The sequence below is a fragment of the Ptychodera flava genome, chromosome 18, assembly GCF_041260155.1.
Source record: "Ptychodera flava strain L36383 chromosome 18, AS_Pfla_20210202, whole genome shotgun sequence".
Classification (NCBI taxonomy): Eukaryota; Metazoa; Hemichordata; class Enteropneusta; family Ptychoderidae; genus Ptychodera; species Ptychodera flava.
Genome location: NC_091945.1, coordinates 31,091,544 through 31,116,828, shown reverse-complemented (window position 1 = coordinate 31,116,828; position 25,285 = coordinate 31,091,544). Strand labels below are relative to the sequence as shown.

At 37.1% G+C, this 25,285-nt stretch overlaps 1 protein-coding gene across 19 annotated transcripts in view; it reads left to right on the top strand.

Annotated features, from left to right (window-relative positions):
• The first annotated feature begins 16,997 nt into the window (after window positions 1–16,997).
• The window catches only part of LOC139117371 (CLIP-associating protein 1-B-like), an 89,381-nt gene continuing 81,093 nt past the window's right edge, over window positions 16,998–25,285 (top strand). For 12 of the 19 annotated variants that reach the window (XR_011548517.1, XR_011548518.1, XR_011548516.1 and 9 more), the window contains exon 1: window positions 17,416–17,775. Coding sequence is in view for 15 of the 19 variants with exons in the window: in XM_070680436.1 (XP_070536537.1) it covers window positions 17,596–17,775 (180 nt within the window). In the remaining 4 variants the exon portion in view is untranslated. Of the gene's footprint in view, window positions 17,776–25,285 lie in introns of all 19 variants that reach the window. The other 7 variants (XM_070680435.1, XM_070680428.1, XM_070680434.1 and 4 more) reach the window with 3 other exon arrangements.

Here is a 25,285-nt window from a genome sequence, read left to right as displayed (position 1 = left end):
TCGTTTTGTACATTTGGACTTGAAAAACGCCCAAAATTAGTAGGTTTTTTTGAAATTACTCCAAAAATATACGTCCAAATTTTGTTTTTGGTACGGAATTGACTTCCTCCCACTATTCTTCACAAAATAAACCAATACCGACAATGAAGGGTCCTTAAATACCGGAGATATCAAGGGTCTTCGTTTTGTACTTTTGACTTTGACAGATACGGTAAGCCGCTGGCGTTCGTTCGGATTCCGATTCTAAAATAAACGCAACGATTTTAGGTTTTAATGTTTCATATGGCCATTTTTGATATAGTTGTGGATGAATAACTCTCTCCTTGACCAAATGAAATAATCCCGACGAAAAATGGACGATTTTTACGAGAGATATGCCAGGGTCTTCGTTTTGTACATTTGGACTTGAAAAACGCCCAAAATTAGTAGGTTTTTTTGAAATTACTCCAAAAATATACGTCCAAATTTTGTTTTTGGTACGGAATTGACTTCCTCCCACTATTCTTCACAAATTAACCAATGCCGACAATGAATGGTCCTTAATACCGGAGATATCAAGGGTCTTCGTTTTGTACTTTGACGTTGACAGGTACGAAAGCATGATCTAGCGTTGATTACAGATTACGAATCTAAAATTCACTGAATTATATTTGTTTTATTTGTTGTGAGGCATTTTTACTACATTTATAATAATAAATGCATAAATGAATATCGAAGAGTTAAATAAATTATTTATTTATATTAATTAACATACATACATACATGCATACATACATACATACATACATACATACATACATACATACATACATACATACATACATACATACATACATACAGACATGCAGACAGAGATAGATAGAGAGGTAGATATAGATAGATAGATATATATATATATATATATATATATATATATATATATATAGATAGATAGATAGATATATATATAGATATATATAAAACAAGCTGAATGCACTTTGAAAGTTTTTTTTTATTAAAACAAAATGAACTGTCAACTTTACGCTGACCTTACATAGTCCTTTGTAATGGTAAAACATCAAATTTGTAGCAATTCGAACTTCAAGATAACTACTGTATTGTGATCGGTATTATCTTACGAAGATAAACAATTGCTTAGAACAATTACAGCGAGGGTCATCGGTTTATGATACTGTTGAAACATTTTTACACAAGGTACATGTGAACATGTTGCTTAATAAGTAATAGCATGGGTAGTACGACAGACCCTAACTTGGTGATGTGCATTTTAATAGCCATCCTGACATCGCCGTATAAGTAACTGTGATTCTCCTTATCGCTTACAACAAATGCCAATTTGATGCGTGTTGAGACTGAGTAAAATAGTACGTTTTACATTGAAGTGCGAAACAATATACCTTTATCTGTGAGATGATTATCTATGTTCAATATTGAAGCTTACAAACACTTGCTTAGTCACTGAACTTCTCATTTGTAGCACTACAACCGTTATGAACGATCGTCCGGGTCTTGCACAGCGCCTGAAACATTTAGCACCAAAACAAGTGTCTGGATATCAAATTTTGGGTAACCCAACTGTCCCAAAAAAAATCGTCAGCCCAAAAATTTGTCACTTTCAAATTTCAGAGCAAATTTTACTAAATTTTATGTAATTTCAGCGTTGTATATCTTGTATGGGGTTTTACACACAAATAAAATCAAACACGATTGGTACTAATTTGTAATAATTGGATGGTGAAGTAATGTCTATTTGATCTGTGAATGTAAGCTCATCTACTTTTTAGCTACGCTGTCAGCGACGCGGAGTTTATCAAATTGGTTGATTTTCCGTCGTCGTCCGTCATCCGTCAACAATTGCCTTCTCCACGGAAACCGCAAGTCCGATTGCTTTGAAATTTTATATGCAACTCACTTGGGGTTACTTCACTAAGTTTGTTCAAATCGTAGTGAAATTTGCGTATTTGTATTTTAGGGGCATTTTTCCCTGTTTTTGGTAAAACAATCTTCTTCTCTGAAACCACTTGTCCGATTGCTTTGCAATTTGATATGCAGTTTACTTAGGGTGACTCCAGTCAGATTTGTTCAAATCGTGGTGAAATTTGCATATTTGTATTTTAAGGCAATTTTTGTCGTTTTTGGTAAAAAAATATTTAAAAATCTTCTTCTTCAAAACTACCTGTCAGTTAGCTTTGCTATTTCCCTACGGATGATCTACTTCAGATTTGTTCAAATTGTACAAAATATTCAAATTTGCATTTTTTAGGTAAAAAATTGTGTTTCTCAAAAAGTACTGGTTTGATAGCTTTGAAATTTGGTATAGAGGTTCCTACAGATCAACTAATTTCTGATGAAATCTGTAATTTTGTATTTTTCATGCCAATTTTGACATTTTTGGTCCAAAGATTTGTTTCTCAAAACTGCAAAGATTTGTTTCTCAAAAACTGCAAGTCGATATCTTTGATATTTGGTATACAGTTTCCAAGGGGCTATTGTAATATATGATATATTGAAATTATGGTGAAATCTGCAATGTTTATTTTTGGGGCAATCTTTACCATTTTTGGTCAGAAAATTTTATTCTCAAAAAACTACTCGTCAGATAGCTTGGTTGACATGTTCTTAGGGATGATCTGATGAGATATATTCAAATTATGATGAAATTGTGTATTTTTGCAGCTATTTTAGCCACTTTTTTCCGGCTCCTGAATTGAGCTATCAAAGATTTCCACCTTCTTCATCAACATGTGTCAAAAATAGTTATTCTCTACATAAACACAGCGTAGCTATATCTTCCGTTAGGTTGCTTGTCTTTTTAAGTGACAAATGCATTTGTTGTTATGAGAAATTTGTAATATTGCATCATTCCGCTATAGGGCACGTACAATTTTTGAGAAATTTGAAAAAATAGAAAATCCAATTATCTCAAATTAGTTCCAATCGTGTTATCACACAAAAACAATCGTCGTCCTACCTAACCAAATTTTCGAAGACATGTTACAAGAAACACATAGTTGTTTAGGTCACGTACTTGGCAATAACAATACAAAAAACGAATTTGTGTAACCACTCAAGCCATTTCAATATATCCACAATACCATGTAAAGTAAACATTAGTCAATTTTGATGCATGAAACAAATTCCAGTACGACCATTCGATTTATCCACTATGTGCTACTTAAGAGGCACTCCCACTTGGTAACATTTTTAAACGTATTTTTTAATGCCAACGGTCGATATTTGACGTGGCGGCTGCGCGCGGATCGCAAGATATCGATAAAAAATGTCCTCAAAAAAGTAAAAGTTTGAATTCCGGTGGCCAACCTCAATTCAGCTTCCGAACATCGAACGTTCGGCACTGGGGCCATTGTCAACTAAGCTATGGAGTACGAGTCTACGCTGACGCTGCTGTATGCCACAGTACCACTCGCGTCGGTGATCGGTCATGCCCCATGGGGGAAAGCCGAGTCTTACTGACTCGGAGAAAAGACGGAAAACAAAAGTTTGCTGATTCCGCCAGAATTCGCATAGGTGACTAGCACATACGTGCGGTTGATACATAGCGGCCGCCGCGTGGTATGCACGCATACCGCGCGCGGCGGCCGCTATGTATCGAACCACGCGTAACTGTGTGGCAGACGACAAAATGTAGTCATCAGAGGCGGCTAACTAATATTTTACAGGTAAAAACTGATATCTATGTGATATTGGGTAAAAATATAATAGAACTGACCGAGAATAATGAAAAAGACAAAAACTAAGGAGAAGTTTAAAAAAAACCTGGCATATCTCTCGTAAAAATCGTCCATATTTCGTCGGGATTATTTCAATTGGTCAAGGAGAGAGTTATTCATCCACAACTATATCAAAAATGGCCATATGAAACATTAAAACCTAAAATCGTTGCGCCTATTTGAGAATTACAATCCGAAACCAATACTAGCGGCTTACCGTATCTGTCAAAGTCAAAAGTACAAAACGAAGACCCTTTATATCTCCGGTATTTATTGACCATATTTCGTCGGTATTGGCTTAATTTGTGAAGAATAGTGGGAGGAAGTCAATTCCGTGCCAAAAACAAAATTTGGACGTATATTTTTGGAGTAATTTCAAAAAAAACTACTAATTTTGGGCGGTTTTCAAGTCCAAATGTACAAAACGAAGACCCTGGCATATCTTTCGTAATAATCGTCCATATTTCGTCGGGATTGTTTCAATTGGTCAAGGTGAGATTTATTCATCCACAACTATTTCAAAAATCAAAATATTGAACATTAAATCCTAAAAAAAATGCGTTTAATTGAGAATCGGAATCCGAAACAAATACTAGCGATTAGCCGTATATGTCAAAGTCAAAAGTACAAAACGAAGACCCTTGATATCTCCGGTATTTAAGGGCACTTCATTGTCGGTATTGGTTTATTTTGTGACGAATAGTGGGAGGAAGTCAATTCCGTACCAAAAACAAAATTTGGACGTATATTTTTGGAGTAATTTAAGAAAAACCTACTAATTTTGGGCGTTTTTCAAGTCCAAATGTACAAAACGAAGACCCTGGCATATCTCTCGTAAAAATCGTCCATTTTTCGTCGGGATTATTTCATTTGGTCAAGGAGAGAGTTATTCATCCACAACTATATCAAAAATGACCATATGAAACATTAAAACCTAAAATAGTTACGTTTATTTGAGAATCGGAATCCGAAACGAATGCCATCGGCTTACCGTATCTGTAAGGTCAAAAGTACAAAACGAAGACCCTTGATATCTTCGGTATTTAAGGATCATTCATTGTCGGTATTGGTTTATTTTGTGACGAATAGTGGGAGGAAGTCAATTCCGTGCCAAAAACAAAATTTGGACGTATATTTTTGGAGTAATTTAAGAAAAACCTACTAATTTTGAGCGGTTTTCAAGTCCCAATGTACAAAACGAAGACCCTGGCATATCTTTCGTAATAATCGTCCATATTTCGTCGGGATTGTTTCAATTGGTCAAGGTGAGATTTATTCATCCACAATTATATCAAAAATGGCTATATGAAACATACAAACTTAAAATAGTTGCGCCTATTTGAGAATTACAATCCGAAACCAATACTAGCGGCTTGCCGTAACTGTCAAAGTCAAAAGTACAAATCAAAGAACTGTGATATCTCCGGTATTTAAGGGCCATATTTCGCCGTATTGGCTTAATTTCGTTGAACTTCGTGTATTGTGTTTGAATGTTAGCCGCCATCGTTATCAAGTCGCGCAGGCGAGTGTTTCAGTTTGACTCCGATGTGATGGTAATTTGGCGTGTATGGCGTGTATCATGTCTGAAACAACGTAATTACTGCGTACTAAATACTATAACGTTCGATCCGTTCTTGCCGGTTAGAGTGCATCGTGCCTTTAATCCAAATTCAGGGTCTTCGGTCTTCGGTCTTCGATCTTCGGTGTTCGGTCTTCGATCTTCGGTCTTCGATCTTCGGTCTTCGTTTTGTATACCCCCATGATTTGTGTTCTGTTTTCATGTGAAACACGTGAGTGGGGTTAACGCTATATCGTGCATTCAGTAAAGAACGTGTTTGTGAAGGGCCACACAAACACAGTTGCACAAATGCCCCTGACATTAAGACTTATGTCCAGCACAAAAAAGACAGATTAAAAGAAAGTGCTTCAAAGTATGGTGAAGGCTAGCCCTGCGTACGATGCTGTGTGTTCCGCTACAGCTAATAGCCCCGCTCTAGCTGTAGCGGAACACACAGCATCGTACGCAGGGCTAGGTGAAGGCTACACCATTAATGTGCATGGGAAAGGACCCTTTGCATGGGGTTTATGATGAAAACCCTTCTGAGGGGTTTCTGACGTATCGTTGAGGACAACCCTTTGCATGGGGTTTATGATGAAAACCCTTTCGAGGGGTTTCTGACGTATCGTTGAGGACAACCCTTTGCGTGGGGTTTGGGATACTAATGTTGTGGAGAACCCTTTGCTTGTTTCTAACGTAACTTTGAGGAGAACCCATTGCGTGGGTTTGGGATAGCCTACTAATGTTGTGGAGAATCCTTTGCGTAGGGTTTCTAATTAACTATGATGAGAACCCTTTTCGAAGGGTTTCTGACGTATCATTGAGGAGAACCCTTTGCGTGGGGTTTCTAACGTAACTTTGAGGAGAACCCTTTGCGTGGGGTTAATAATGATGACATTCAGAACAACTGTTCTACCCAAGTGAACAGTTATTTCTGCGATGTAAAGCTCAAACTTGGTACATAGACACTACGTTTAAGATCATGTGACGTGCATTCAGTAAAGAACGTGTTTGTGAAGGGCCACACAAACACAGTTGCACAAATGCCCCTGGCATTAAGACTTATGTCCAGCACAAAAAAGACAGATTAAAAGAAAGTGCTTCAAAGTATGGTGAAGGCTACACAATTAATGTGCATGGGAAAGGACCCTTTGCATGGGGTTTATGATGAAAACCCTTTCGAGGGGTTTCTGACGTATCGTTGAGGACAACCCTTTGCGTGGGGTTTGGGATACTAATGTTGTGGAGAACCCTTTGCGTGGGGTTTCTAACGTAACTTTGAGGAGAACCCTTTGCGTGGGGTTAATAATGTTACATTGAGGAGAACCCTTTGCGTAGGTTTAGCTATGGTAACATTGAGGAAAACCCTTTGCCTGGGTTTTGGATGTATCGTTGATGAGAACCCTTTGCATAGGGTTAGTAATGATGACATTGAGGACAACTGTTCTACACAAGTGAACAGTTATGTCTGCGATGTAAAGCTCAAAGTTGGTACATAGACTCTATGTGTAAGATCGTGCAACGTGCTTTGAGTGAACTCTTTTCAAATCACATGTTTGTGATGGGCGATACAAACACAGGTGCATAAATGCCCCTGGCATTAAGACTTATGTCTCGGGAAAAAAGAGAGATTAAAAGAATATGCTTTAAGTATGGTGAAGGCTACGCCATTAATGTGCATGGGAAGGGATCCTATGTGTTTGGTTTCTGACATAACATCGAGGGGAACCCTTTGCGTAGGGTTAGTGATACTTACGTTGTGGAGAACCCTTTGTGTTGGGTTTCTGATTAACTGTGATGAGAACCCTTTTCGTGGGGTTTCTGACGTATTGTTGAGGACAACCCTTTGCGTCTTTGCGTTGGGTTTCTAATGTAACTTTGATGAGAACCCTTTGCGTGGGGTTAATAATGATGACATTCAGAACAACTGTTCTACCCAAGTGAACAGTGATTTCTGCGATGTAAAGCTCAAACTTGGTACATGGACTCTATGTTTAAGATCATGTGACGTGTATTAGGTGAACACTTTACAAATCACATGTTTGTGAAGGGTGACACAAACACAGTTGCACAAATACCCCTGGCATTAAGACTTATGTCCAGGAGCAAAAAGAGAGATTGAAAGAAAGTGTTTCAAAGAATGGTGAAGGTTACACCATTAATGTGCATGGAAAGGGGCCCTTTCTGTTGGGTTTGTGACGTTACATTTAGGAGAACTCTTTGCATGGGGTTAGTTATTGTAACGTTGAGGAGATAGTGACCCTTTACATGGGATTATTGATACGGGGTAGTTTCCTTTTCTTCTAGTGTTGTAATTGATTCCCTTTCGTGCCAAACAGGAAATTGTCGTTTTGATCTTAAGATGGAATATAATCCATAATCAAGTACGAAAGTCATATCATAAAAAAGTTAAAGAGAGTCATGAATATGCAGCGCATCTGGAATGCACCATGGCAGCAATAACAGAGCCCCAGTCATTGCATCAAGTTGTAGATTACTCTGTCTTCCCGCTCGGACTCTCCCTCGTATTTCTGAAAATGTAACAACACAAATAAGAATCGTGGTTGGACTAAAATATGTTCAAGTCGGGTCTGACATTATGAATACGAGTTAAAGACAAAACCAAGTCTAAAAATGATTATTGCAAGTACGGTGATAATAACATTGATATAAATCACTAGAATTTAAAATGACATCAATAAAATATGAATGCAAAGTATCCAATGAGTGATCCAGACCAGCTGAACCAATTTCTGTTCAGCAAATATCAGGTAAGTTAAAATCGCCAAGAATTACCAGTTTGCTGCATTAACGAGTGGCAGTGTTCAGAGATGTTGCCAGTTTTTGTAGTGGCTCAATATCCTTATTCGATGTACGATATAAGACACATACCAGCACGTTTCTCTTCCTTGATAATTAAATTTCAAGCCATAATGATTCTGTGTCGTCATATTCAAGATCCTGTCTACGTCGAAATTAGACATCACTCAGAAGTAGCGCCACATGTATGCTAGCGGGGTGAACTTAGCAAAATGTTGCTACTTTGGAGGTTGGTCGTATTACATACTACACTACAGCCTTATAACGCTGCGTTCACAAAAAATAGTTTGGGGCTGGAGGAATTCAGGGGGTTCGAAAATTTTGGGGGTAGTAGAGGGGGAACTTGAAATCTTTTTGGTTCCTTTCTGTTTTACATTTTCCAATTTCAAGTTTTTGAAGGTAATTAAATGAAAATGAATACCATTTTTATGTCATCCAATTGTTGTAATGTTAGTAATAATATAACAAAATCAAGAACCATTCTGTGACATTTCATGACTTTTATTTCGAAAAATTCTGAATATGTGTGATTTGTCGTAAAAAAACAAACGTGAGCCTAGTAACAGGGCAGAAGCTGCAACTGTTGATGACTTTTGCAATATTTCTATGTAATATATCAACTACAGTTTCTTGCTGTCTCCCGACAGTATCATACACAATATTCAGTTTGTTGACAAAGCCTATCTATATATATATATATATATATATATATATATATATATATATATATATATATATATATATATATATATATATTATATATATAATTATGTATTAGGTGATTTAATCAGTGACACTCATTTGTCAGTGATACAAATGCGTGGTACACATACACAGGCTGCGATAGCAAGCTCATGATACTGGACAGTTCAACATGCTGTAGAGAGTAGAACAAGAACGCAGTATAAACAGAACAAAAATATTGTTAAAATCATCAAAGTTAATACAGCTATTGTCTACGGGCACTGTCACTATCAGATACTGCCCTGCTACGGCACTGTCACACTCACTGCATACCTGAGCAGTGACAAAGATAGCTCAGACTCCGATGTACATGGTAGTTGAAGAAACATTTGTGTCAAATGACGCTCATGACAGTGAAACAAACTTGTACACAATATCAGGCCAGAGAGCAACACATGGAAGACCATGAGATTTTCTGGTATATGAGAATAATATTAAAGAAAAAAGATGGGGTCACCATGTTCATTTTTCTAAATTTTCACATTTACGTCATGAACTAATATAAAAGGAAAACTTTGAACAGTAAAGCCTAATGATACGTGACTAAATGGAATTATTTATTTTTTAACCAAATTTGCCATAATTACACCCAAAATTTCAGAGATTAAAATATTTATTGATGGAATATTTTAACCTTCCAGCTTTATCAATTTTGAGCAGCATCTAACACATGTATGTCTTGTACTTTTGAAACAAATTTTTGGTAAGTCGCTGCTCAGTCTTTTAAATATGGCAACTAACCAGAATTCACAATTTGCCTACTCTTTCATGATCGTCAGTTTGTGTGTTCTTTAGGAGCAATTGACCCGGCCAGAGTTTGATTAACTCAAGTTGGTTTAGACTGATAAATCCAACAAGTTCACTGATTCGTTTATAAATCAATAAATTTAAGAACTTGCCTTAGGAATGTGACTTTACAAAGTGCTAATAACAGGTAGTGGTGAACACCTGCGAGCCGAATGGCGCAATACGTATTTATATTTTTCAGCGCGTACATCCTTTACAAATATGCATTCTTGTGATAGTGGGGGGACTTGAAAAAATTTGATTATATAGAGGGAGGCATTTGAAAAATTTTTAGGGTGTTTTAATGGGGGGATCTGAAAAAAAAAGATTTCAATCGCGATTACTCCAGCCCTCCCCCTCTAATCGTTATTTGTAAACGCAGCCTAAGACAGTATGGCAGCATTATTGAGGTCAACACAAAAATCTGTACCAAAACTTTACTAAGATGCACTGCATACTACATAACACAGAACCGTCGATCATGACTTATCAAAGCGTTAGCCGTGGCCGGGAGGGGGCGCTACCTGCCCCCTCCTCGCAACTTTTCGAGTACACAGAGACGATGATAACATTGTTGATATTTCCGGGGCGATTCCCAGCACGCGTGCTTTGAATTAATGACTTACTAACGTCCCGTCAAGTGTCGCTGTATCTACACTGACTCTTCTTTATTATTTATATTGTTGCTATGGTTTATTGTGCGCTGGGTTAACTGACTCAAGCATTTTTGCAGTGCGCTGTATAAAATGCAACTGTTTTGCAGCTTAAACGAATAATTAAACATCCTTTTTGCAGGAAAATGCAAAAAGAAGCGCATGCACATGCACTGTGCATTTTAGTCAAGCAGTTAGAATAGTAAGTCGCCTTTTCAAGCTATCGAATCCGACGAAACGACGTTGTGTTCAGCAGACTATTTTGACATTATCAGGGAGCAGGCAGGGTAAGCTGCGCTCACAAAAAATGGTGGGGCCGCAGGAATCGCGATTGAATCTTATTTTTTTCAATCCGATCCCCCCCCCCAATACCCTAAAAAATTATCATGTTCTTCTGTCTATATGATCTAAATTTTTCAAGTTATCCATTATCATAAAGCTGCATATTTATTAGGAATACACGCAGATTAAAATTAAACATCTATTGCGTAGTTTTCTGCTTGCAGATTTTAGACACTACCTCTTATCAGCATATTGTAGAGCCATATTCCTAATGCAAGATTTTGAATTGATTCATTGCATCATTGGATTTTTGGGATTTATCAGTCTTAGCATACTGGAGTTTTGCCAAATTGTGAAAAACTGAGCGCAGTCACGTACCAAAAAATGTTTTGTTTTTTTTTTCAAAAGTACAAGATATATACGACTTAAAAGCTACTTATAAATGTTTTACTAAATTGACAAAACTGGAAAGTTAAAACATTCCATCAAATAAACATTTTAATCTTAGAAATTTTAGGTGTTATAATGGTAAATTTGGTAAAAAAATTAATAATTCCATTTAGTCACCAATTTTTTCACTTAAATTAGTCATTTTTACTGTTCAAAAGTTTTACTTTTGTGTTATTGTACGATGAGATGTGAAAATTGTATTCACTTCGTGAACTTCGAATGAATGGTTTTATATATTAATTTTAAGATTTTCGAGAAAAACAATGACTCTACATCGTAGGAAATCAAGCACGGGGACCTCATCTTTTTCCCTAATATTTTGTTTGTCCTTGATATTTGTTTATCCCGCGTACCTAGTAACTGTTAAGTCCCCGAGTCTTCCATGTGTACCACTCTGACCTAATTTTGTGTACAAGTGTGTTTTACCGTCCAGTCAATTGAGTGTCCTATGACCAAAACCCTTCTTCAATTACATTCATACTTCAGAGCTATCACTGTCACTACCGGCATGAGATGACAGTGACACTGCCCGTAGGCATTAGCTGGGCAGTAGCTGTATTAACTTTGCATCTTGACAATATTTTTTGTTCAGTTTAGGGAGCTTCAGAAATTACCGGGGGTATGGGGTGGGCCGAGGGAACTCGGCGCACAGCTATACTGTAAAATGAAACCTCCCCTATCCTCCTGTCTAAAATGTGACACCCCCTGTCCGACATTCTAAAACTTGATCCCTCACCACTGCAGTGTTCTCCCAAGAAATAGCTGAAGCAGAATCAGCTAATTTACATAACAATTTTGTTAGGGAGGGCTGGTGTTTTGGAGAGAGTGTCACAATTTATCACGCAAGCGTTTTTGAAGGGACATGATATTTCATACATTTGTGAGAGGGTCACCATATTTTATGCAACTATAAGAAGGCACAATGCGGCTGATAAAGTGCTTCACCCAAAAATATCAAATCATAATGAATGCAGTCTATTAGATACACTATTGACAATTTTCCCCCACAAAACAAGCTATGTACATTCATATATGTTTGATAATATATGTAAATGTACTTTGCTTGAGATGGGAAGTAAAACATGCATTAGTGTACAAGAAATTAGGTTTTTGGATTTCAAATTTTAAATGCATGATTGCACCAAGACAGTTGAAACTCTGCTCCCCCCTCCCCCACCAGAAATTTGGCCTGGGTACGAGCATGCTTATCGAGAGCTAAGAATCGTACACAACAAAATGGGATTAATTGTACTATTCTTTATTATGTTTTAATTTAATTGGCCCTTTTCGAGCCCCTGTGCTGTCTTCGTTTTGTTTTTTCATGGACTTCTTAGAAATCACTGGTCACACAGGTTTGAATTTGGTTTGGGTTCTTGATGAAATGTATTCGGTTTATTCACACTGTTAGGAAATCTGCAATATTGAGTTTTTGACATTTTTGTCCTTTTGTAAAAATATCTCTGAAACTGCTTGTAGAATCTGAAAATTCTACGACGCTATGGGTCCCTGACCACACACTCAAGACACACGTAATATACGTTTAACTTCTTTTGATTCCGGGCGAAACCGCACACACATGCAGTTTCAATACAGATGGAAATATGCATAATATGAATGCAATATCCTGATACGGTTCTGAATAAAGGAAAGAAAATTACATAGCAAATAAATGTGTGTGAACATGAACGAAATTGCATGGCAAGTAAATTAAAACGAATAACTTACATAGAATGTACTTGACGTAAAGACTTTCATAAGTTTTAATGAAAACTAATGTGTTGCGTTATCTTCATTAAATGACATTAAGTTGAAATTTGCGGTCTACTGGTGTACAGACGGACAATCTGTACGTGCATAAATGCTATGTCAGACCTGCACACTTGAAGAAAAGAAAAGTTACACAGAAAAAAAAGCGCTCTTAACTCGGATTGTGACACTTTCAGGGAACGATAGCCAATTGTGCAAAAACAGCGAAGAAAAAGCAACCCTCAATTCTTGACACCGCACACAGTGTACAACAGACGGCAGTACACTGAGATTTATCGAGCTGGCCTGGACTGCCTAAATTCAAACTCGTCTATTTAGAGAGACTAATTTGAATAGTTAAGGCAACACCTGCACAAAAGGCAAACGCCTGAAACAAGGTAGAGAATGCACACTTGTACTATAAGAACAAAGGGAACTTGCACGCACACTGTTGGTCAATTGCCTTTAAATTTCATTGTTCATATATCTGAAAAACAGCTGATAGGATTAAATCAAAATTGTCTTCATTCATTTCATTTTTTTAACCATACCCAAACCTTCTTTCATGTCATTGATTAATTCATGTATTTAAAAACTAAGCTGTTAAAAATTACTTGACCGATTACATCCAATTAACACTACAATTGTTTGGATTAATACTGTCTCCAAATGCAGACCCTCTTCTTATTATAGGAAGAGAGTATACGTTTGCAGAGAGTAGTATTGAGTCATATAATGATGGTTTCCTTGTAGTGTCTTTATGACATCGACATTGAAACAACAACACGATTGTTATACATATTAGTTCGATTTTATAAGTCAGAAACAATAGCATTAATATAAACATAAACAACACACAACCAAAATTAATATAAACATAAACAACAATTCAAACAACACCAACAACCAGGTTTCAGGGAACCCTGTGTTGTAGCCTGAAAACTGTTCTCCTGGATGGTACGCTGAAAATGAATAAGTTGTACCTGGAGGTGCCTTCCTGATGGATTTTGTTATTTCATGTTAGCTCGCTATTTTTTTCATGAGGCAACTTGTGGCTGGATTTCTGCTCCAATACGCTCGAGGCTCAGCTCTATAGTCTCAGCTCGGAACTACCTGCAATAACGTAAATACTCCGCCCATATTAAGAAAGAACAAATCTATCTCGGTTCCTAGCATCCTCCAATATGCTAGGGTCTCTATCTGTAGTCAATCTACAGGAAAAAGCCCTTGGTTTGCAGCAATCTGTACTATCTGACACTCTATGTTTATTAAAAAATTAGTTAAATGTCACAGCACGGAGCAACCCGCGCTAACATTAACACTCCGCTCTTGTTAAGGGAACGTTCAGTTATTATAGCCGGGGTGGGCCGACAAATTCTTCGTGCACATCAGTCAAAATAGTGAAACCCCTTACCCATTGCACCAAAAATTGACGACCCCCCCTTTTAAGATGACAAAAAATTCATGACCCCCCCCTCCCATTGCTTGAGTAAAGCTACACACACAACACCTCTGGAGGGGAGGGGCGATATAATCCAAAACAAGATTCTCAGATTTTTTCAAATGGCCCACTAACAAACTCACAATGCATTTAAATCTTCCTTCTGACTTGCTACAAGTTTGAAATCCCCCTCAAAGGGATTGAACAGAAATTACAGGTGGGCCGTAATTTATTTTGTGCAAGAATTTTTGAAGGGTCATGAAATTCCATGCATGCCTTTTGGGGCAGATCACCATTTTTTGCATAAGTATAAGAAGGCAAAATGTTGCTGATATGGTACTTCGTCCTAATATATCAAATCATAATACATGGGAATCTGTTGGGCAAACTATTTAACATTTTCCCTAAAAACATCTAAATCATGTAAATGTACTTTGCTTGCAGTGTGTACAAAAGTTTGATAACTGGATTTAATTGATAATGTTAATTCACGATACACGGTAGTCTAAGAGAAAATTTAACTAGCAATATCTATGAATTTATAGACGTTTGATAATTGACATAAATGTACTTATGGGATAGGGTGGTTACAAGTTGTATGAGTACAAAAATTTGATTTTTGAATTTCACCGAAAAATGTTCATCCACTACATACATGGTAGTCTATGATAAAACAGTGAATATTTTTTTCCAAACTTGCTATACTTGTGCATATATAGATAATTGTACTCGATCAGACTAGGATAGTTACAAGTGGATGTGTGTGCAAGAAAGTTGATATTGGAATTTCACTGAAATGTAGATTCATAAAACACGGTAGTCTATGAAGGAACTATGAATATTTTTTCCAATAGAAACTAGTTAAATCTGTGCATTTAGGGACATTAAATAATAGAAATAAATGACTTCAGAGAATGAAATCATGCAGCGAATCATTTTTATTTTCCAGAATATTTTGAACACTGAAACTGCATTTTGATGGGATGGATACTTATGAAAATCAAGTGCCCCCTCTTTGTGCCATTTGAAAAATATCTGACCCCCTCCCTTTGCAGTTTTCAAATATACGGTGACCCCACCCCGGGTTTTGCGGGCCTTACCCCGGCCGTAAGAACTGAACGCTCCCGAAAAAACTTCAATCTCTCTCAGTTCCTACCATCCTACAATATGCTCAGGGCCATCTATTGTTCACAGTTAAGAAAAGTCTCTCATTTTGCTGCAATCTGCAATGTCCGACACTCTATGTATACTACAAAATTATTAAAATGTCTCAGCTCGGAACAACCTGCACTATCGTTGCTGTTAAACTCTGTCCATGTTAAGAAATTACCAATCTATCTCAGTCCATAGCATCCTCCAGTATGCTCAGAACTCTGTCTAGGCTCAAGTCCACAGATACGAAAAGTCAATCAGTTTGCAGCAATCTGCAATATCCGACACGCTATGTAAAGTACAAAATTATTAAAATGTCTAAGGTCGGAGCAAACTGCACTAACGTAAAAACTCCAGCCATTTTGAGAAATTACAAAGTTATCTCATTTCCTAGAATCCTTTAATATGCTCTAGACTCTATCTAAAGTGGCACAGATATGAAAAGTTGCTCGGTGTGCAGCAATCTGCAATACCCGACACGCTATGTACATTACAAAATTATTAAAATGTCTCAGCTCGGAGCAACATGTACTAACGTGAAAACTCTGTCCATGTTACAAAAATTACCGATCTATCTCAGTCGGTAGCATCTTCCAAGAATACATGAAAAAGCGCTAAGTCTCCAACAAACTGCAATATCCAATACGGTATGTATATTTCCAAACTGTCAAAATGTCTCAGCTCGGGGCAACCCGCACTGAAAACTCCGTCCATGTTAAGAAATTAGGTTTATTCTATTCAACGAAACAAAAAGACAAGAAACTAAACAAAACGAAACATTGGCATTTGTAGTGAAGAGAAGTCAGGGGTCCCAAATCTATTTTCATTTTTATTTTATTTATTAAAATAGGCTACTATCTATATTTTGTCTTGATGTGCTGAATGAATATCAGAGACTTAAATAAGAATGTACAGAAAAATATAACAAATGAAAACACAACTACTCTACCAAAATAAACTTTCAAATTTGGCGAAGCTACAATGACTGTATCTATGATTAAGTCACACACCAGGACAGCAATAATGATATGTCATGCCCAACCATAAGTACCTGTTCTTGGTCGAACCCAGCAACCGTTGCACACTAGAAACGCAACAATATTTCTTTCGAAGGGCTTCTGAATTACAGACAAAGCATTGGTATTGACAGTCTGGGCTACAGTTTGAGGAGCAACGCAAGACACGCACTAGGAGGATTTACATGCATTGTGACAAGATAATAATTTTAATCAACAAACGTCAACGGGTTCTATGAGGTAAAACAAGCGTCAGGTATCACAAATATATGGCTTTATTACTAAATCCCGGTACTAAATACTTCGATGACCAACGTTTCGATCCTGCGCAGAGCTTCATTGGGGATTTAAAAAGAGCAAAATAACAGTTGAAAATAAAAGAGAAATAAAAAAGTAAAAAACTGTTAAAAGACGAGTCATAAAATCGCTGTGATAAAAATCAAGTTAAAAAGGGGATGGTGTAAAAAATTTTACACGATCTCCCTTCTTTAGCCTGATTTTTATCACAACGATTTATGACTCGTCTTCTTTCGGGAGCAGAAATGAAACGGAAGTGAGAGCGCCGCCACTGTTTGGAGTGTGCACACATAAGCTTGCCCCTGACGCGTGACGTCACACATTTGAAATTGGTCAAAGATGGCGGCTACGGCGGCGAAGTCTGAATGTACACAATAATAGTTGAAATTGAGTACCAAATTCTGCACGATCGCCGGCATTTGTGATTCAGAAGACACCTGGAAGTGGTACGCATAGTTTGTCACTTCTTGAATCCTACAATTTGAATACAATGGATCAAGTGGAGAGCTAATTAGCAACGTTCGGGGAAACAACCATGTGAGTTGACATCTGCGAAATCAACACACTCACTCAGCTGATTGAAACTTTTCAATCACGTTTTCCGAACTCACGTTACGCCCGTTACGCCAATCGAAAGAAATTGTACAAACGATTACTTTGCTGCATGCATTGCCATATCAACATGTTTTGTGACTGCTGTCGCAAGATTTGAAGTTAAGTCTTATTGTTGTGGTAATCTGTACAGAACGAAAATCGGCTCTACGCGTGTTATTCAAGTTTCGGTTAGTTCAACAAAGAGTCAAAGTTTTGGCGTTGAATTTGAATACGTTCTTGCCACCAACACAAACTGAATAGACTGCCAGTGATAACGTCGTGACTTTTTTCGATAACTCTCGGGAGAGAGTCAATTAGGAACGAAATGACCAGCTTTCTGGATGACATGGATCCGCTGATCCAACAGCAGGATATCCACAAACGGCAAGCAGCCGGACAGGACATTCTGGAGCATCTCCAAAATCCCAATAATCCACTGGAGTGCGAAAACTGGGATAAACTTGTCGATGGCCTGTCGCACTGGGTTAATAGCAGCAATTACAAGGTAAGGTGGGAATTTCGGAGACAAATATCAGTGTGTGCAGTAGTAATTTGCAGGAAAGCATGTTTAATCTTGCCCTCAGCGAGGCAGCGAAATAATACGGTGCATTCTCATGGTAATGGCGTTCGCCCTCGTTCTAGTCATTAGATGAGCTTTGCAACATCCATTTGTGCTGCTGATCAAGGCCAGGGTGTATATCATAGCTTATGATCATCAAAAAACAAGAAAAAGAAGGGGCTTATACAAGCAGTCCAGTTGAGCAAAAGTTTCCTGTTAGTTGTGTAGTTGTCAAAGTTGCCCCCTTGTTGAGAGGTGTGGCATTTTATTATTTTTCCTTCTGTGAAGCCATTGCATTGGTAGTACATAGAATGTCTAATTTGCAGTGTCTCCACGATCCCAGATACACAACTTTGAAGGGCTCTTTTGAAAATGATGCTGAAAGTGAACAGTTGGGAGGGAAAATTTCTTGCTCTTTCCATGAAAAAATCTGACATGCAGAAAAAATAAGATATGGATCAGTTGACATAGTTATTATGTTTACTGTTGAAGTGCGGTGTGCTATTCATACCACAACGGTCAGGACAGCTAATCTTTCCATTCTCAGACACAACACCAAACATTCTTACATAGCAGTTTAGTTGTTTTTCATGCACAGTTATTTGAAGACTATATGTTTGGAAAGGTCTTCTGTGTTTAACACACTAGTGTTCTGCCATCCTTATAATTACTGCCCTACAGAACAGCAGTGACCTGATTATTAGGGTTAATTGTTTGTTCTAGTCAACTGTGCCCTTGTTTCCTTTGATAGTGTCATTGCCCTGGTATTCATCAAATTTAGGAATTTGGTATTTCCTAATCAAACGAAAAAACAAGCATGGCATAGGGAAGTCAGAGAACAATTGTGAACTCAGCAAGGCAATTCTTAGACCTATAAAACATATGTGCTGTTTGTAGCTTTTTGGAGGATACAAATCTAAAATATTTCAGAAGCCTTTGCAGTATTTCTGTAAAATAATACGTTACAATATGTTATCTGTGTGAGTCCAATTCTAGACAGTGTGAGATGAAACTGTAGAACTCAATCACATATATTTAGAAATAGCTTGCAATTTGGTTGACACCATTTATAGATATACAATTTAGACACTGAATTTTATTTTACTTAGTTTGGTACATTCCTTTCAATGCAGGAAAAGCCAGCCAAACATTGACAAATAATGAAGCTAGGATAGTAGAGATGAGCGTTGGAAAAATACAAGTTAATCTCATGATATTGAAGAATTTTATGACATTCTTCCTATAATAGGCATATGTGTATCCAATGTACAGAAAAAAATGCCGGTGGGGAATTGTATCAATCCAAAGAAATTTTGTTACACTATAATTAATCAGCCACCAGTAAATAATTAAACAGATTATGAAGGCTTGTGAAAAAAGCTAATTAGTAGATTATTACAGAAGAATTAATTACCATACACATGAGAAAATCAGTCTGATCATGAAAATTTTCAAGTGAAGGGTTTCACACACGATTCTTTTGTCTATTTTTAGATCGGATTGTTTTACTCTAATGTTATTTGGCCTATCAATGACAAAGTATCACTTGAAGCAAGAATTTTAATGGGTGGCTAGATGCAGCATTTAAAGCGATCAGGACAAAAACCGTCTGAGTGTCTGTCTTCTATCTTGGTTAATTGTGGAACATGGATGCCCTGTGTTGAACCCTCCTGCCTCAGTTTGAATGTGGCTTACACATGTACAAATCCTGTGATCAATAAAGTGGGGTAGTACGCAGTAGAGTTTGTGGGTAAGACTTAGAAATGTGATCTGGCAGGCGAGATCTGACAATTACGTAGAATGCTCTTCATAGGCAGTTTTATAGCGTCCTCAGTTTACAATCAAGCACCATGATATTTAGATGTGTAACAGAATTGAACACCATTATAATAAGTATTGTATAAATCATGCCTTTAAACTAAATATATGTCAAGATGATGAGGTATTAGGTCTCAAAATGTCTTTCCCACTGAATACCACTACAAATATATACAATTTAGATAAGTGACTTCCTTCCCAATTGCACCTGTAACATTGAATGTAACTCAAAAGCAAATTCAGTGAAAATGTATATCGTGCTTTACACAGCCAATTTAAATGACACACAAACACAATCACACTAAAGTGAACAGAAATCAATGTTGTTTATGTGTTCAGGGAAAGGGGACAGGTCATTGTGGTATCTTTTAATTGTTGACCTTTGACCAAAAATTGGAAGAGTCACCTGATTGTAGCCATGTGAAGCTGTGCCATATGTGCAAGTTGCAACTATCATATGCATAAGTTATACAAATGAAAGTGGTAATTTATACAAAAACTTGTACACATTAGGTCTATTCTGATAAACAATTGCTGGCATTGTTATCATACCCCTGATACGTCAAAACACTTCCAAAACCACAACAAGAAAAACTGGAAACAGTACAACAGTATGGGTATGGCCTTTGTACATTCCCAAGTTTCAGTATTTTATTTTACCTGTTATTGTGAATTACTTTGCAATTTGGTTGTTAAATTTCCAGTTCAAATATAGTTTTAATGCTATACAATTTATGTAATGAACAGATACCACTACCAGCAAGAGTTGATATACCCAGGATTGAACTCATGTTGATCCACTTATGTAGAATGTGTGACCAGATTGAAGCTTAGCTAACTATCTGTTAATGAGGTTTTTTCCCCCCCGAAAACAAATATTTCATATGTCAAATGACTGATAGGAGCTGCTTGCCCCAAGAGGTCAGAGGTCATGTGTTGCAGCAGGAAACCAAAGGGGCAGTGCCATTCAGGTGGCCATTATAGATACCACAAGGCATGGTACATGCTTTACTGCTCCTGCGTTGGAGAGGGAACATGTACACACATGAACTTGAATTTTATGAACACTGTAAAATCAGTGACCCATCCCTATCAGCGGCATAACGTTTGCATATACTGTGGAAACCCAACAACCGCAAAGCTGAGCCCTGCCCAGTAACGACACATATACACCTTAAATGTAGTCATATCCTGTGTGGTGTGTGTACCAACGTCACCCAGTCCATGCAGCTCTGTGTTCTTGCAGTGTTAGCCTTCCCACTTGATATCCAGAATTTCCTTCCTACAGCATAGCGCTATTTCAGGTGGTGATTTTGCCTTGGTTGGCAGTTCATATTTCTCTTTGGTCTTGAATCATGCACCTCACGCCAGTGAAATTTCTGTATTGAACATCTGGCAAACCTGGAATCAGATTATTAACCTCTTCCTGACTTCCGTTTGTGATCAAATTTAATTTTCAGCGCTTTGTTCCCTTTTAGTCTTTCAGAGGTATATGTAATCTTCCTTCTTGGATTCAAGGCACCTGCTAGTAAAATCATTGTTCCTCAAATGATATCTAGCAACACCGTAGTTGTGCAGTTTAACATAGTAGGTGTAGCTGACATGCTACTTCCATCAGTGGATACAGAGAATGTCACAAGAAAGAAACGTATCAGGGATACTCATAGGATGCTCATATCCCAATACATACATACCTTAATACCTTAATACTCTGTGTAAATGATACGCTGCATCTTATTGTACCGTACTAATTCATGTAGTAAATGCTTCTATTTTGCCTCTATTTAAACTGGTTGTCTGAAGTCGACACACTTCTACTAGTGGAGTTTTTGAGTTGTTTGCCCTGGTCCACTTGAAATTCCTATTGCTCCATGTAGGACCTCATCTTTGCTGCTATACATCGCAAAGCAGAGTTTCCTGCCAATCTAGACGGTTCAATTGAATGCTATTCAACCATTACTTTACATGTAATGTCGTTCCTTGTTGTGGGCTCAAAAACTAAGATTTATTCTATCTGGTTTCAAATGAAGAACTTAAAGCCCAGTGAAAGTCAAGCATTTCAGCTAATCTAGGCTCCTCCCTTGCCCACCGATGCATTTATGTTCTTGTTACTGTAAACACTGCATTTCTAACTTCGGTTTAGTTGTGAAATGCAGCATTTTTATATGCACATATAAAATTTCTAATGAAGAATTGAAAAGATATTCATTAAATTGACACCTGGACAACTTGATAATTATTGACTAACAGAATGATGTCCATAAAGATTTTTGTAGATAATGTTACATGTTACATGTATTCACCAAAAATTCTATGGCCGCACGATTAAATCTCGAATTTCATTGTGATGTGTTTTTGAGTATATTTTATATTAAACACATTCCAAAATGGCAGAATCTACCATTATAACACCAGATGGAGTTGAAACCGTGCATTGAGAAAGGCAGGAGGTCTCACACAAATCTGTATTGCCATTCCTTTTAATGGCCTATTTGCGTTTGTATGGAGTCTTAATTTATCTGAAAGGAAAAATTATTGTTACAGGTATTGATTACCATCCTGGTCCCTGTAAAAAGTGTCAGAGCACACCCTGTGTGTTGGTTTTTATGGTGAAATCAGGAAAGCAAGGTGGTATGTTTATATCTATTACATTGTTCAGTTACAAAACCCTTGATAATTGTTCCTTTGTCAGCCAGACAGGGCAGATTTCTTTAGCTAGCCTGGCTAATTGCACCAACAATAGCACCACACACTGTTCCTTTTGTGCTTGACTGATAAATGCATTTTAGTGGATTCCGTCTCTCCTTCCGCAGCATCTGTTCCAACAGGCACCGGAATATGTATCTCCAATACCTTATTTGCTGGTTGTTAGTGTCCAGCTCTTGTTTAGAGCACCATGGAATGTCATTATTTCTTTGGTGACATTGCTAGATGTGCAGACAGAAGAACAAATAGCCCGAGGGATAAAAAGGAACAAGTTTGTCAGTTAGTGCCATTTTTGTCCCATCTCTTCCTCAATAATGAATGAAACTACAATATATGTGATTGATTTACATTTCTGTGTGGCGGTTTAGTGAATTTACATGCCTTTAATGAACATACAGGCTAACAGAAAACAATTCAGTTTTTGTCCTGGATTTTTTTTTATGTGGTGACAATACAGTTGCAGTGGAAAGGTCAAAATTCACTGTAAAGAAAAGGTCACATCAGGCATGTTTCATTTGAAAGCTGATTTCAAAAAGCAAAAGTTGGTTGGAATTTCTTCAAAACTGTGAATCTTGCAGTGGTCTATTTTGGAGACCATGCAATGATGGATGTAAAGTGAACTTCATTATAAACAATGAAATGTGAAAAGGCATCATCAACGCCAGTGGTGTCTACTTTACCCATAATGCAATTGTCCAAACCATATGCATAATATTCCTGTAAAGCACATTTCTGGTGTTGAGAAAAATCAAAAGTTCAAGAAAAATATCATTATTTTAACGTTCAGAAAAATAAGCAAAATTACAGCAGATAGAAGACAAGGACACCTAGATAAACATTGTTTCATTGTTCAGTTATGTGCAATGGTAATACGTTCAACATGTACTTATATTTTACCTCCAGCTTTTTATTGCGGACTGCCTGCTGTGAGTATCAGGGATGTGTGAGTAGCAGACTTTCTGTAAGAAACTAAAGATGAAAAGTTTGTACTTCTACAGATTTTATGTCAGAAACACTGTATGTATACTAAAGTGGTCAACAAAAAGGTGGTATTAATATTGATAATTTGAAAAAATATTAATTCTCCCAATAGTCCCCTTACAACTAAAAATTCAGCCCGTCTGAATTCAAGGAGAGGCTGAATTTTTGCCAACTTAGCATGTGCAATCACTCAGCTGTAATAAAGATTATTCAGATATCTCAGAGATATAAATCATAGACAATAATCTTCCAGTCCTGCTAATTCATCATGCAAAATTTAATAAACTGAGGAGAGTCGTACAGAAATTATATTAATAAATAACACAACAGGCACAACAAAATGAATCTAGACTCCAGATGGTGGGCCATTCTCAGTTTTTTTGTCAACAGTAATACTGCATCTGTGCTCAGGCTAATGCGAACAGTAAATGAGATTATTACAGTAATGTTCCTTTTCTGCGTCAGCAAGCGTGACCTGGGAAAGCATGTAAAATTTGTCAGTCAAATGAATGTGTCCGGGAAAATTGAAATCAGTGACTTGTAAATCCACATATGATCAGATGAAAATATTCATTCAAGGTTTGTGTACAGACATGGTCATACAATAAAACATTAGAGTGTAGGAGGTGTCGGGGGAAGACTTGTTTTTGTTGCTGGCTGAGCCTGGTAATACCCGTAAGTTATATTTATGAGATGCTCAACATAGGGATCTGTGCAGTGTTGTAAATTGAAAGCAATACCCAAACATTTATGCACAGACCTCTTTATGTACACTGGTCCAGTAAATTATTGGCAAATATCATTGTACTCTTGGCTGGTTTTTTGCAAACCAACTGATGTTAAGTTGATATCTTGTCAGTTATATGTTCATATATGTAAACAAAATGTATTCCGGTTGTTAAGAAAAGTTATTTAAATGTGAAATACATTTTACTGTTCATAGGAATTTTGAAGGACAGGTTATTTCATAATTTCTGGTAAACTGTGAGAGTATAACGTTTCCTATCTGAGATGTGTATGCACCAGAAGTTTTTAGCACATGGCAATATGATAGACAGTAGAAGTGAGAGTGAATATTATGATATTACTTAATAATCCAGTCGTTAAGCTGAATGGAGGGGACTGATGATCATATCAGAAACGTGCAGAGGTCAAATTGCTTTTTTGGCACAGAAACAAAAAGATAATATGTATGACTGGTATTCAAAATTTCTGTCACTATCAATCTAGTGGAACACTCTTCATTCATCTGCTACAGTAAAGTTGCTCGCTCCGTTTGTCGACAAGTGTGGCCCTATGTTTATAAACAGTTTATAACCGGTCACAACTGCTGCAATCAGCTATTCAACCTGTTTTAAAACACAAGTTATTTATATATCTGTAAGTAATGAAGTTAGTAGTCATAGTGTGTCGGATCACGCAATGGATCTATTAATATAGTATTATGACTTCTAGAGACAGGTCCCTTTAATTAAATTGCTGGTAACCCAAGTGACAAAACGATATGGTATGGAATCTGCGTACATATTCTAACTGACGTAGTCTATCATGCGGAGTACAAACACTACCCGTTTCGGAATTACATGCAAAGTTTTATCCTTTGAATAAAAGTTGTAGAAAGGATTCCACCTTGCAGTAGTCAAACACTTGAAGGTGCTTTTTAGAGTGGAAGTTTTAGAAGTGGACAGTTTGAGAAATGAAAAAAATCATTAACTTCTATTTTCATCACAAAGGAAAGTTTGACCAGTCTTGCATAATGTATGGAGGGCAGACAAAAACCGTGACCCTAAGAATGTAATATAGCAAATACAAGACAGACTACACTGAGCAAGTCATGATATCCTAAATTCTATACCAACATACTGCACCCTCCAGTTGAAAGATTTAACCTCAAGTTGATCTGATGTGGAAAGCCTATTTCTTGGTATCCTGCTAAACAATTGAGATTGTA